General features: G+C 39.8%; 1 protein-coding gene across 1 annotated transcript; it reads right to left on the bottom strand.

The window, feature by feature from the left end:
• Positions 1–1043: 1043 nt before the first annotated feature.
• On the bottom strand, positions 1044–12888 carry TAF9B (TATA-box binding protein associated factor 9b). The gene is made up of 7 exons (XM_080909755.1): positions 12796–12888; positions 12134–12215; positions 11543–11679; positions 11330–11464; positions 7859–7934; positions 4093–4203; positions 1044–2818 (listed from the first exon to the last, which is right to left on the bottom strand). Exons 1-7 carry the CDS (start codon positions 12844–12846, stop codon positions 2655–2657), a joined length of 756 nt encoding a protein of 251 aa, XP_080765881.1. The 5' UTR covers positions 12847–12888; the 3' UTR covers positions 1044–2654.
• Positions 12889–13170: the final 282 nt, after the last annotated feature.

Consider the following 13170-nt stretch of genomic DNA (forward strand, 5'->3'; position numbering starts at 1 on the left):
GGCCTAGTGTTTGCTTATGTCACCAGGAGAAGTTCATCCTTGGCTACAAAGTATCATTTATGTGTATAATCTGCTATATTTTTCTCATTTTAATTTTCTTTATAACTTTTGGGCATGGTACACTTTGATCCTAACACAGTGAGTTTGATACTAACCAAGGCTACCAAGTGAGACCTGTCCAAAATCAAAAATAATTTCCCCAGATTTTTATGTTACTGATTCATTCCAACACTCACTAAGAGTATGAACATTACAGTATATGTGAACACATCAGATAGTTTCTTTTAAAGTTTAGAAATTTGTTGGGATACTTGTTTCAGTTCTTGGTTGCCCTACATTGGAGAGGTGTTGCAGGGTTTTTTCCCTTGGGAACCCTTGATTTCACTTTCCCCTCTATTTTTGTTTACTCTTTCTGGAGTTACTGTGTAGCCCAGGCTGATAAGCATGTGCTTCCAGATTTAATATAGGATTACTAATGTTACATGTTATAGGCATGTATTAAGTAAAACTAACTTGAATATATCCACTTTATTGTCATACACAAGGAATTCAGATTTGGGCTATGGGGGTGGGGGGCATGCCTGTGTCTGTAGAGTGTAGAATGTTACTGTTTGTCCTAGTCCCAAACTCATGATCTTGGTCCAGCCAGGTCCCCCCACCCCCAGTGCTCATTGTCTCCTACTTTTTTCATAGCCCAGGTTTTTATGTAATTAGAAAGGGTATCTAGTGAGTAGTAAGGTAGCATTTTAGCCGTCTCCTGGATTTTCTCCCCAGAAACAACCTTCCTAAGACTAGTTTTAGTTCAGTACAAAGCTCTATTCATGTACAAATTCCAACTAGAGTATCTTAAGTTTGTAAGATTTAAAGCCATATTCTTTGATTTTCATCATTTTCTTTACCATGACTGAAATGCTAATTCCCCACAAAAACATGCTATCAACATCAGGAGATCTGGATTATTGCCTTACTTTCTTTCAATCTCTTCAGTCAAAAAATGAAAGATCACTGATTAAAGTTAAGTTTTTATTAGTAACATTGGAACAAATACATTAATAATTATATAGCTTTTACAATCTTAAACGTTCACACACCAGCTAAACCCTCACATCTCTGTGAGGTAGGCAGGGTAGATGTTATTTTCCTATTACTAGCAAGAACAAGGCTCAGAGGTAAAAGTAAGGTCACATTGTTGGTAAATGAAACTAATACGAGAACCTAGGCTTTCTGATATCCTGCCTCCCTGAGAACATTCAAGTCCTGACATTGTGTTATATACTGCACATTTCTCTCGTGATATTGATCAGATAAGCTTTTCCTAACCTTCCTAGATAATTCAAACTAGCATGAAATATTTCTTCTTGTTATCTATTTCCCGTGTCAAACACCATCCTATGCTGATACTTAGTAAATTTTGATGATCCATGGCTATAAATTCATGAAGGGTTCAGAAAGTTTTTCCAGTGACAGCTATGTGCAACTTAAACCAAACCAAAATGGTTCTTTTTATACTCTGAAAAGAGCTTTGCTCTTGCTTCCAGTGAATAAAAACTTAGGTTTTTTTAGGTATGCATAAAAACTTGTAAGTATGTAAAAAATGTAGAAGGTGTATAGAAACATGGTTGGGAAATTCTGTAGGGCATACCTAATTGAAGTCAGATGACAGTAACCTCTACCCTGTTGGCCTGATAGGAAAAGAGAATCATTAGAATCTACCTTCAGGCTTGATCCTATCTCATGTGTGACACCCTCAGCAGCAAGCTAGAAAGATGATCTGAATGAAACCAACAGACTGGTTCAAGCAGTAGTGACGAAAGCGCCAAAGCACAGGTGGTAAGAAAAACAACAAAGCTTCAGTGATTTTGTCTGGGTCCAGTGTAAGTTACCAAGGCAGGTTTTAAGTTATATCTTAAATTATAAACATGAAAGCTAGCAACTTTGAATGTAACTGAATGTAACATGCAATCTCATTGCCTGTCGATGAGAAGGGCTTCACAGTTGTGGAAGGCAAGGGCTGAGACCCGAATGCTCTGTTACGGAGTGAAGAAGAGCAAATGCAGACACTTGGGTTCAAGGGAACTGCAGAATGCCAGGTGTCTAGGGCATATTACAAAGTCCAGTCATAGTCTATTAAATTTAAGTGCAAGGGCAAGTGACTTAAGGCGATGAGAGGTGGGAACAGAAAACAAATGAGATCTAGATAGAGAATTAGAAAGGAGCAAACCCAAATTAATTCAGAATGAATTTAGCACACTTCTAAATCCACTGTTTCAAAAAACGTTTCCTAAATTGAGAGATTTGGTCAAAAAAGTGACAATGTGAATAGTTCACTATCAAAAGAAAGTCCTGTTTTATGTAAATGAGACCAGGAACTGAAATCCAAATGCTGTTGTCAGTGACGCGTAGCTGGAAACTTTCTAAAAATAGAGCTGTCATGGTGAGAGTAAAATTAATGAAGCTGTCTAGAAGCAAGTACTGGTATACCTGAAGCCTACTGAGAAAACATTTGTATTCATTGTAACAAAACCTACTGGATGTAACTAATGTGAAAAATATTACTACATTTCTAAGTTAAAACTTAAGATCTAGGCTGTTGAGTCCACTGTATGGGCCCAAACACAGGAAAATGTTAATGTATGCAGAATAGATCTTATTCCTTACATAGTGTCATTGTCATCGTCGTCATCATGCTTCCTCTTTAGTGGGTTTGAGTCGGTGGCTGTGTTCTGTGAGGAAACCATATTGGTGGCAATGAGAATATTTTTTGGCCCAATCATTGAAGGATTAATCAGAACATTTGAGACTGCAGTCGTTGCAGGAGCTGTAAACAGAAGAGACACCCCACCCCCAGATATGAGTTACCCATGATCCAAAAGTAGACAACAAAGCAGAATGTAATTTTAGATAAGTTCCAATAGCTTAGCACATAACTACATCATAGAAGAGACATAGGTAATTACTAACAGTGAAATTCAATTTTTAAATATTTTTATCTTAAAATTGCCAATAGTGATATTTACCAGGCATAAGGATGTTTGGATATATAAATAAATATTAAAATCCCCTAAACCTATTGCAAAATTAACAAAAGTTTTATTGGATATTCTCTGTATTTACATTTTGGATGTTATCCCCTTCCCCCAGTCCCACCCCCATTGTTGTTTTATTTTTAATTTCCTGAATTTTTTTAGAGACTTATTTATATTATGTATGTGAGTACACTGTAGCTGTCTTCAGACACACCAGAAGAGGGCATCAGATCCCATTACAGATGGTTGTGAGCCACCATGTGGTTGCTGGGAATTGAACTCAGGACCTCTGGAAGACCAGTCAGTGCTCTTAACCTCTGAGCCATCTCTTCAGCCCCCTATTTCCTGAATTTTTAATTAGCATTCAGCACACTGGATTCATGTGCAAGGCCAGGAGATATGCTTTTATTATAGGGTATTTTCCAAGACAATTGTATTTACTGACTTGTGTGTGCACACATGCACAGCACAGGTGTGTATGTACCATGGAACACGTGGAGATCAGAGGATAACTTTCAGGAGTCAGTTCTCTTTATAACATGTGGGTCCTGGGGATTGAACCCATAAAGCTTGGTGGCAAGTGCCCTTACCCAAGAGCCATGTTGTTGCCCCAACTTTTATGTAAGTTGTCTCTTTTTTTTGGAGATATGTTTTAAAAGATGTGCAGTCTAAACATATACATTAGTAAACTGCTGTGTCATTTACATTATTCCAATCACAGCTTCCATCTATGACAATGACATTCACATTTACATTGGGATCATACACATGCCTGACTAAACTATCAGTTTTTTGGGTTTTTACTCAAAGTGCTTTCCCCTGAAGACATCTTAGATCTGTGAACCCCAATTTCTTTAGTTTATAGTATTTTAAAATTTGATGAGCACCTCAATATGTTATCCTTCTCCTGAAATAGTTCAGACCCTGCTTGAAGAACCCTGGTTTGCAGCTTTACCTGTCACCTTCTTGTTGTGACACTAAAACAAAAATCTTCCTACAGTGGTATGAACTGTTGTATAATTGAGAACTACTGATGAATCCCATTCCCTCTTCTGTATCATGTTACCTGGTTTGGCAGGTGTGGACTGAGAAGATGGAATCTGCACGGCAAATCTTTGGCTTGTCACTGACACTGGAGTTGCCACCTTATTTGGAACAGATACTGCTTGTTGGGATGCTAAAGTTGAAATGAACAGATTACACTAGTTAGATGACTTAGAACACATTCATGTTCCATAGCTTATAGAAATACACCTTCAAAGTACAGAGGGCTGATGGGAGATGAGAAAGTATCATCAGAAATGAAGGTAGAGTATTTTAAGATTTATACCATGAGTGTTCCTTCCCTATAACTCTTCATTCTGGGGAGTTTGATTCCTCACTTTTCCTTAGTGTAAATATGTTTCCTGTGCTTAAAAATAGTAACTAAAAAATAAAAAATATGTTCACAGCAGCTCTATTTATAATAGCCAGAAGCTGGAAAGAACCCAGATGTCCTTCAGTAGATGAATGGATACAAAAATTGTGGTACATTTACACAGTGGAGTACTACTCAGCTATCAGAAACAATGACCTTATGAAATTCCTAGGCAAATGGATGCATCTAGAGAATATCATCCTGAGTGAAGTAACCCAGTCACAAAAGAACAGACATAATATGCAGTCACTGATAAGTGGATATTAGCCAAAAAAAAAAAAAAAAAAAAAAAATCTCAGAATAACCATAATACAACTCACAGAACGTATGAAACCCAAGAAGAAAGAAGGCCACACCAAAGTGTGGATGCTATAGTATTAGTCAGTAGGGAGAAGAGAATAATCTTGGGAAGTAGAGGGAGAGAGGGATCAGAAAGAGGAGGAGAGGGGAAAGGGGGGCTGGTTCAGATACAGGAGATGTGGGGAGAAGTACAGAGGGTCAGGAATTTGAAAAGAGGTGTGTAGCGGGGGCGAGGGGGGGACGGGGACTGGTGGTAGCCACTGGAAAGTCCCAGATACCAGGGACCCAAGAGGTTCCTAGGACCCAACAGGGAAGACATTAGCTGTAATACCCAACACAGGGGAGATAGAACTTGTAGAGATCATATCCAGGAAATAGGCATGGCCCAGTTGAGGGATGGGGCTACCACCTATGTCAAAAATAGTAATCCAGAATTCTTTGTCAAAAGGAAATGTAGGACCAAAGAGTGGAGCAGAGGAAAGGCCACGCAAAGACTGCTTTCTACCCAGGGATCCAACCCATATGTAGACACCAAGCCCAAACACTATTGCCTATACCAAGTGCTGCTGTCAGGAGCCTGAAATGGATGTCTCCTGAGAGGCTCTACCAGAATCTGAGCAATACAGAAGCAGATGCTCACAGCCAACCATTGGACTGAGCATGGGGACCTTAATGGAGGAGTTAGGGAAAGGACTGAAGGAGCTGAGAGGGTTTGCAACCCCATAGGAAGAACAACATTATCAACCAACCAGACTCCCCTCCTTTTGAGCTCCCAGAGACTAAACTACCAACCAAAAAGTACCCTGTGGGGGAACCCATGGCTCTAGCCACATATGTAGCAGAGGATGGACTTATCTGGCATCAATAGGAGGAGAGGCTCTTGGTCCTATGAAGGCTTATTTGCCCAGTGTAGGGGAATGCCAGGGTGGTAAGTTGGGAGTGGATGGGTGGGAGGGGGAGCCTCCTCATAGAAGGGGAGGGTGTGAGAGGGGAGAACCAAGAAAGGGGATAGCATTTGAAATGTAAATACATAAACTATTCAATAAAAATGCCAAAAAAGTAAGTTTGGGTTAAGACATATTTTAGGCGGCTAAACTCTAAATATTTAACAGATGGCTAGTAATGTACAAAAGCACCTAGTACTGAAATTGGCTTCCCTGCATATTACGTGTAACTGATCACTATGCTCTGTTGTTTTTAAGTGCAATAGTCCACACCTGTCTAGTGTAAGCTAGTAGTCTAAAGGCAGAGACAGGGGAACACCGTAGTTTAAGATTTAAGATAAGCTTGGGCAACATAGATAACGTCCAAAAAAAGCAAAAATTTAATATGAATGTACAGGTAACTAGTATATAACTGAAAAGTTACACAGATTTTATATGCCAGTTTCTGTTCACAGGAGGTCATACGTAGATCATTGGAGCTACACACCTGATAACAGTTTAACAATGCTGGCATGTAAATTTATATCCTGAGACTATGGAGATTGTTCACACCTTAAAGGTCAAATGCTATCTGGGAATTCTTCAAGTGTAATCTGAATCCTCAGAAGGCTGAAGGATAGCAAGGTTAAGGCTAACCTGGGTTACAGAGTAAGATGCAGTTTAAAAAACATTAGTCTTGTACTAGAAGTATAATGAGACCTATAAGACTCAGAGACAGTAAGAGTCATTAATACAAGTAAAAAAGAAGAGGATTTTTTTTTTCCTGAAAAACATGAAAAAAATCAGAAAGCTTTTTTTTTTTTTTTTTCATTTGGGGGATAGGGGTTTGAGATAGGGTTTCTCTGTATGTAGCTTTGGCTGTTCTGGAACTCGCTCTGTAGACCAGGCCAGCCTTGAACTCATAGAGATCCTGTCTACCTCTGCCTTCCAAGTACTACCACTGCCCAGCTCCTTAATTTTTTGAAAACATTATAAATAACAGTTACCATTCACTAAAAGACTGAAGGCTCTTTGCAGATGTGTTTGATTCTAAAACTTGGACATAGAAATATCAGAGGCTTGGAACATCACATGTCAGAAATATCCACAGTTTGAGAGTTATCAAACTGATTTCAGGACATACCTTCAAGGGCTCTCACTGAACAATATAGGATAATTAGTATGATATTAGTTTTTGAGATGGGGTCTCTCTATGTTACCCATGCTGGTCCTTGTACTGTACTTAAAAGGTAAGTATTTTTTTTAAAGATTTATTTATTTATTTATTTATTTATTTATTTATTTATTTATTTATTTATTTTAATTCAGACACACCAGAAGAGGGCATCTGATCTCATTACATTTATTTATTTATTTATTTATTTATTTATTTATTTATTTATTTATTATATATAATTCAGACACACCAGAAGAGGGCATCTGATCTCATTACAGATGGTTGTGAGCCACCATGTGGTTGCTGAGATTTGAACTCAACCTCTGGAGGAGCAGTCTGTGCTCTTAACCACTGAGTCATTTCTCCAGCATCCTAAAAGGTAAGTATTAAAGAATATTTTTAGGAATGTTGAACTTTTTTCTACATTTCAAGCTTCTTTGAACCTGTAGGTACTTTACTGATACATTTGCTTAAATTCTTATATAAGTAGGTAGCTGGCATGGGTGTGTTTGGAGACCAATCTATACACACCAAGAAAACTCTGATTGTTTCCATGTTACATTCTGTTCTACATGTACTTTATGCTTATGGTAACTAGTGGGATTTCAATGCATGCTATCAAACCTCTAAAAGAATTAAGTACTGACAAAAATATATTCATATAGTGTTATGCCAAAATGCTTTAAAAATCTGTACATGTATCTCTCTTTTTAAAATAAAGTTGTAAGAAAAAAAGAAGGTGAAACTGGCTAAGAGTAAAAGGTTTCTGGAATCACAGTTTATATGAAAAAGGGTTGGGCTAATGTTATTTGGGATAAGTCAGTCTTTGTGCTTTTCTTTTTCACTGAATCTGATTAAAGCACATGTTCATATTTTTTTACCAGAGGATGAGTAAAATTATCAGTGCTAACATATTGGAGTTTATGACTCCCATTTTGACTGAGGTTATGGTTCAAAAGCAAATGCCGAGCGGTTGTTTTTACTGTTTAGAGAGGCCATTTTCCCCTTCACTTACCTACAGTAGGAGTAGTAGGTCTGCTACTGACTGCACCGACACTTAATCGAGGAACTAGTCTTCCTTGGTTAGGTCCCTAGGGGATTTAAAAACAAGTTAGTTTTGATGCCTAAACTTGATGGAGAGTGAAATTCTAAATGTTGATATGGATTATTAGTGGATGATACAATGTAAAATATTTATCGTATTTTCTTTTTGTCACACTACTGAGGACTGAACTCTTGTTTTAAAACCAATTATTTGGAGTTTGCATCTATCCATCCATCCATCCATACACACAACCCTATTAATTCTGTATATTTAAGGTAGAGTCTTACAAACCCTCACTTGTATTATAATACTGGATTTTAACTAGTCAGCGTCTTAACCCTGCTTAAATTAAAACTGATTTAGCAGAATTCAGAAAACAAGGTTGGCTTAATATGGTGAGCTTTCTATTCAGTGATCAGAGAATCTTAGGTCATATGTCTGAAAAAAAATCTAGTTACTAATAGCATATCTTCACTTCATTATTGGATGTTACACACAAAAATCTATGGCAAAGTGGAAAGTGAGCTACCAAATCAGGAAATCAGTCCTAGTTTTGTCCCTGACTCCATGAACTCAGGCTCAGTTGTACGATAAGAAAAATTCCCACTGAGTTAGATGAAATAATAAAATTCCTTCTAGCTCTGTCTGAAAAAATTTCAAGAATTATTTTAACCTTTACTGTGCCACCTACAGGAATTTGTCTTTCTATAAGTTTACCTATTACTTTGATCCTTTAAAAACATAAGCTTGATGCTGGCGAGGATTCGGACAAAGAGGAACACTCCTCCACTGTTGGTGGGGTTGTAAGCTGGTACAACCACTCTGGAAATCAGTCTGGGGGTTCCTCAGAAAATTGGACATAGTCCTACCTGAAGATCCAGTTATTCCACTTCTGGGCATATACCCCAGAGATGCTCCAACATACAATAAGGGCACATACACCACAGTGTTCATAGAAGCCCTATTTATAAAAGCCAGAAGCTGGAAAGAACCCAGATGTCCTTCAGTAGATGAATGGATACAAAAATTGTGGTACATTTACACAATGGAGTACTACTCAGCTATCAGAAACAACGACTTAACGAAATTCTTAAGAAAATTGGTGCATCTAGAGAATATCATTCTGAGTGAGGTAACCCAGTCACAAAAGAACAGACATAATATGCAGTCACTGATAATTGGATACTAACCCCAGAAAGCTCTGAATACTCTAGAAACAACTCACAGGCCACATGAAGCTCAAAGAAGAACAACAACAAAACAAAAACAACAACAAAAAAAAAAGGCCAAAAAGTGAAAGCCTCAGTCCTTCTTAGAAAAAACAATAAGTGTATAGCACCCTCTCAGAGTGTGGTACACATGGACCTTAAATAATTAATAACCCAAGAGTTAAGAATATAACCTTGTGGCAATGTTTGGTATTCACAGATTATTATGCTTAATCTATACTAAACAAGAAATCTGTTTCTATGTTACGTTCTGTCCTACATGTACTTTATGCTTATGGTAGCTAGTGGGATTTCAATGTATGCTATCAAACCTCTAAAAGAATTAAGAACTGACAAAAATATTCATATAATGTTAGGCCAAAATTCCTTTAAAAATCTGTATATGTGTCCTTTTTAAAAAAAAAGTTTAAAAAAAAAGGTATATATATGTCTTTTATATTCATATATATGTGAAACACATATATTCACATACATTATATATCTATAACTGAAAGTAAGGTTTCTTTTAAGGGTTTAATTAACGTTTCAGACAGAAAGTTTTTTTTTTCCTTATTAAAGACTTTGTGGTGATGTAAAGTAACCATATAGTGCTATTATTTTCCAAATTTTTATATAAAAATGCCACAGTTTCCCATTTATTATACATTAAACCCTTCAAATCTTATTCATTTTTAGAGTTTCTATGAAGTGCTATGAAGACACACAGACACACACACACACACACACACACACACACACACACACACACACGACTGAGGCAGGTAGAATGGATCCTAGGAGGGAAGGGTTCCTAGAAATTACTCATAAAATAACTACCATCTGCCCAGTAGAAGAGCCAGTACCAGACAGAAATGTTCTCCTTGAGTTGTATCTTGACTAAACATGATGCTGACTGTAAACAACCAAGATGCTAAGCTTATCCATGTTGATTTCCACAACAAGCTATCTCTTCTCATGTAAAGAACCAATTTCAAATACAACTTTTTCCCCAAGATAAAGGTAGGACTGCCTGAGTGTCCACATGCTGAAAACTGTACAGTAGAGCTCTGACTCAGACTCACACACAGAACAAGCCATGGCTTGCAGGAGGTGGCCTCACTTCTGTGTTCACTTTTCTGAAGGTGTAGAGGTTGAAGGATTTTGCAGGAATCACAAACAACATCCACAATGAGGAGGATGAAAGTGACAGGATTTTATAAATGGTGCATAGAAACAAACTAAATGGAACAAATATCCATTTATATTCCATGGTGTTGCTACTTTAATACTAGATTCCATAGGTACTTGGTACATTCTCCAGTTGGCTCAAGAAAAGAGCCACCAGAAGACAGCATTTTATAACATCAATGGGAGAAGAGGCCTTTGGTCCAGTGAAGGCTCATTTTTTTTCCCAGTGTAGGGGAATACCAAGGTGCTGAGGTAGGAGAGAGTGGTTGGGAGAGGGAGCACCTTCATGGAGGCAATGGGACGGGGAGGGGGGTGGAATTGTGGGAAAGGGATGACATCTGAAATGTAAACACAAAAAATTCCAGTAAAAAAGGAAAAAAAGGGAACTACTCTTAAAAACAAAACAAAACAAAACAAACAAAACAAAACAAAACAAAAAACCCATAAGCTTGAAAGATCCAAAGGGAATAGGGACGCCATAAGACCGACAGAGCAACTAACCTGGACCCATGGAGGCTCCCAGAGACTGAACCACCAACCAAAGTACTAGCCTGGGCTGTCCCTAGGCTCCCTGCACGTGTAGCAGATGTGCAGTGTGGTCTTCATGGGAGTTCCCCAACAACTGGAGTAGGAGCTGTCCCTGAATCTGTTGCCTGCCCGTGGATCCTGTTCCCCTAACTGGGCTGCCTTGTCTGGCCTCAGTGGGAGAGGATGTGCCTAGTCCTGCAGTGACTTGATGTACCAGGGTGGGTTGGTACCCAGGGGCTCCTCCCCTTTCTCTGAGGAGAAGGGGAGGAGGGATGAGGGAAGTAGGAGCTGTGTGTGTTGGGGGGAGGCGGCTGGGAGGAGGGGGACTTGGATGTAAAGAGTATAAATAACCTAATGGAAAAAACCCATAAACTAACTGAAACTCCTCTGCCCCTTCCTTTTGACATAAGCAGTTCATGTAGCCTAAGATAGCCTTGAACTCCTAATCCTTCTGCCTCAGAATCCCTACTGCTGGAATTGCAGGCACGAGCTACTACACCTGTTCAGAAAATCTTACCTTTTTAATTAAGGACTTCAGCCTATAGTTCGGAGCTGTTAAGCAGTATCTATCTGGTGGCAGTCTAGGTCCTGCATATGGCTTAATCAGTGGCAGAGGGGTTTGATTTTTCTGCCTTGCAATATCTAGTAAAAACTAAAAGAGAAAAATTCTCATTAGAAAAATAATTTTTAAAGTATAAGTAAGAATAACAGCAGATAAATGTTTGCTCACATCTCTCGGGGGAGGAGAGGTAAAAGACTGGTCAGCCCGGCACTGGATGGCCAGTCTCACGTCATCTGCATCAACAGTAGGTTTCTTAGCATGACTTGAATAAATTTTTGCATCGTCCAGAATTGTAGTCACATATCCTTTAAGAGCAAAATATTTTTTAAACGAATGAAGACATTTCAAGGCAGGATCATAACTAGCCCATACGGGCCTCCCTATACAGCCAAGAGACACGTGGAACTCCTGATCCCCTACCTCCCCTTAAGGGCTGGATTACAGTGTGCATCGCCAAGACTAACCTAAAGGCTACTATTTATGGCTCCTTGTTTTAAAAGGTTTCACTAGTTTCTGGAACGTTTATAAATTTTGGTTTTAAGAACTAATTGTCTTATTTGCATACTTTGTTAAAATGGACAGCCATATCTAAATAATGCTGTCCCTTAACTTGTGCTCCTGGTCAGTGCTTTACTCATTTCTAGATTAGTAAGAACTGATTTTGTTTTAAAGTGTCACAGAATTAGAATCTTTTCTAATTCACGAGATCAGGTTTTGGGTGTATTTATTTATTTATTTATTTACTTATTTTTAACTTACGGAAAGCAAATTCCAACATTTGATTTATAACCCTTGGCTCATACTCTGTGATTCCCATATCCTTCAGGATCTGTGCCATCACCTGTGGATTCAAATAAAAACAAAAAGCCAGACGTGCGGTGTTAAGTGAAAGAAACCAAGGCTGGACCGAAGGCGTATTTTTATACGCAGCAAACTGCTCCTCCTGTGCCTCTCCCAGTGCGTGTCTGTCAGTGATCACACAAAACCAGTCATATGCTCTTTCCAAAAACTTTTAGCAAGGGTGGGAGCAAAGGCACAAGAATGGCCATTGCTGGCTTTCCCGGCAGAGGTAGGGGTGGGTCCAGCTGGCTGTCATTTTCGAATCTGTCAGTGAGGGAAGCTAGCATCAGAACCCATGGCGCAGTCAGGACTCCTGAAGCGAGGAGGCTGCAGACTTGGGGGGTGGGGGCGGCCTCGAGCCAGCGAGACAAAGCCCCGCAGCAGCTCTTTGGGGGTTCTCCCCAGAAGCACAGACAGCACCCCGGGGACAGGGGAACCCCATTGCCCTTTCCCAGACAAGTCGCCCGGCTGCAAATGGCGCGTGAGCCCCTCTGCCCTTCCCCCGCCAGGCGCTCGGTCTGGCCTGTCCCACAGGTCCCGATGCCACTGAGTGTGCCTGGCGCCGCTCCCCTTGCGCTTACCAAGGCATCCCTCGGAGCGTTCTTGAGAGGCGCCATCTTGCTCGGCTCCATTTTCTCTAGCGGCTTTTCAACCACAGAGATAAAGCTGCAGGCGGTTTCCACCTCCACCAAGCTCCACCCCTATGGGGGATGGAAGGCGGTCCTAGGGTGCGGCTCCCGGCCTGGGCAGCTTCTCAGCCGCCAGTCCTCACCTGGATGGGCTTGGCTACCCTGGGCCTAAGCAGGCTCTGAGATGGAGAGGTGCAGAGAAGTCGCCCTAGCAATGCCCAGCGACTTTGCACCATGTATCTCCAGCTCCGCTCCGACCATCCTCACTCTCCCTTAATGACCACTGGTCCTCTGAGTTTCCTGGAATTCCCTCAGAGGCCCTTCCTC

This window comes from Micromys minutus (assembly GCF_963924665.1).
Source record: "Micromys minutus genome assembly, chromosome: X".
NCBI classification, from domain to species: Eukaryota; Metazoa; Chordata; class Mammalia; order Rodentia; family Muridae; genus Micromys; species Micromys minutus.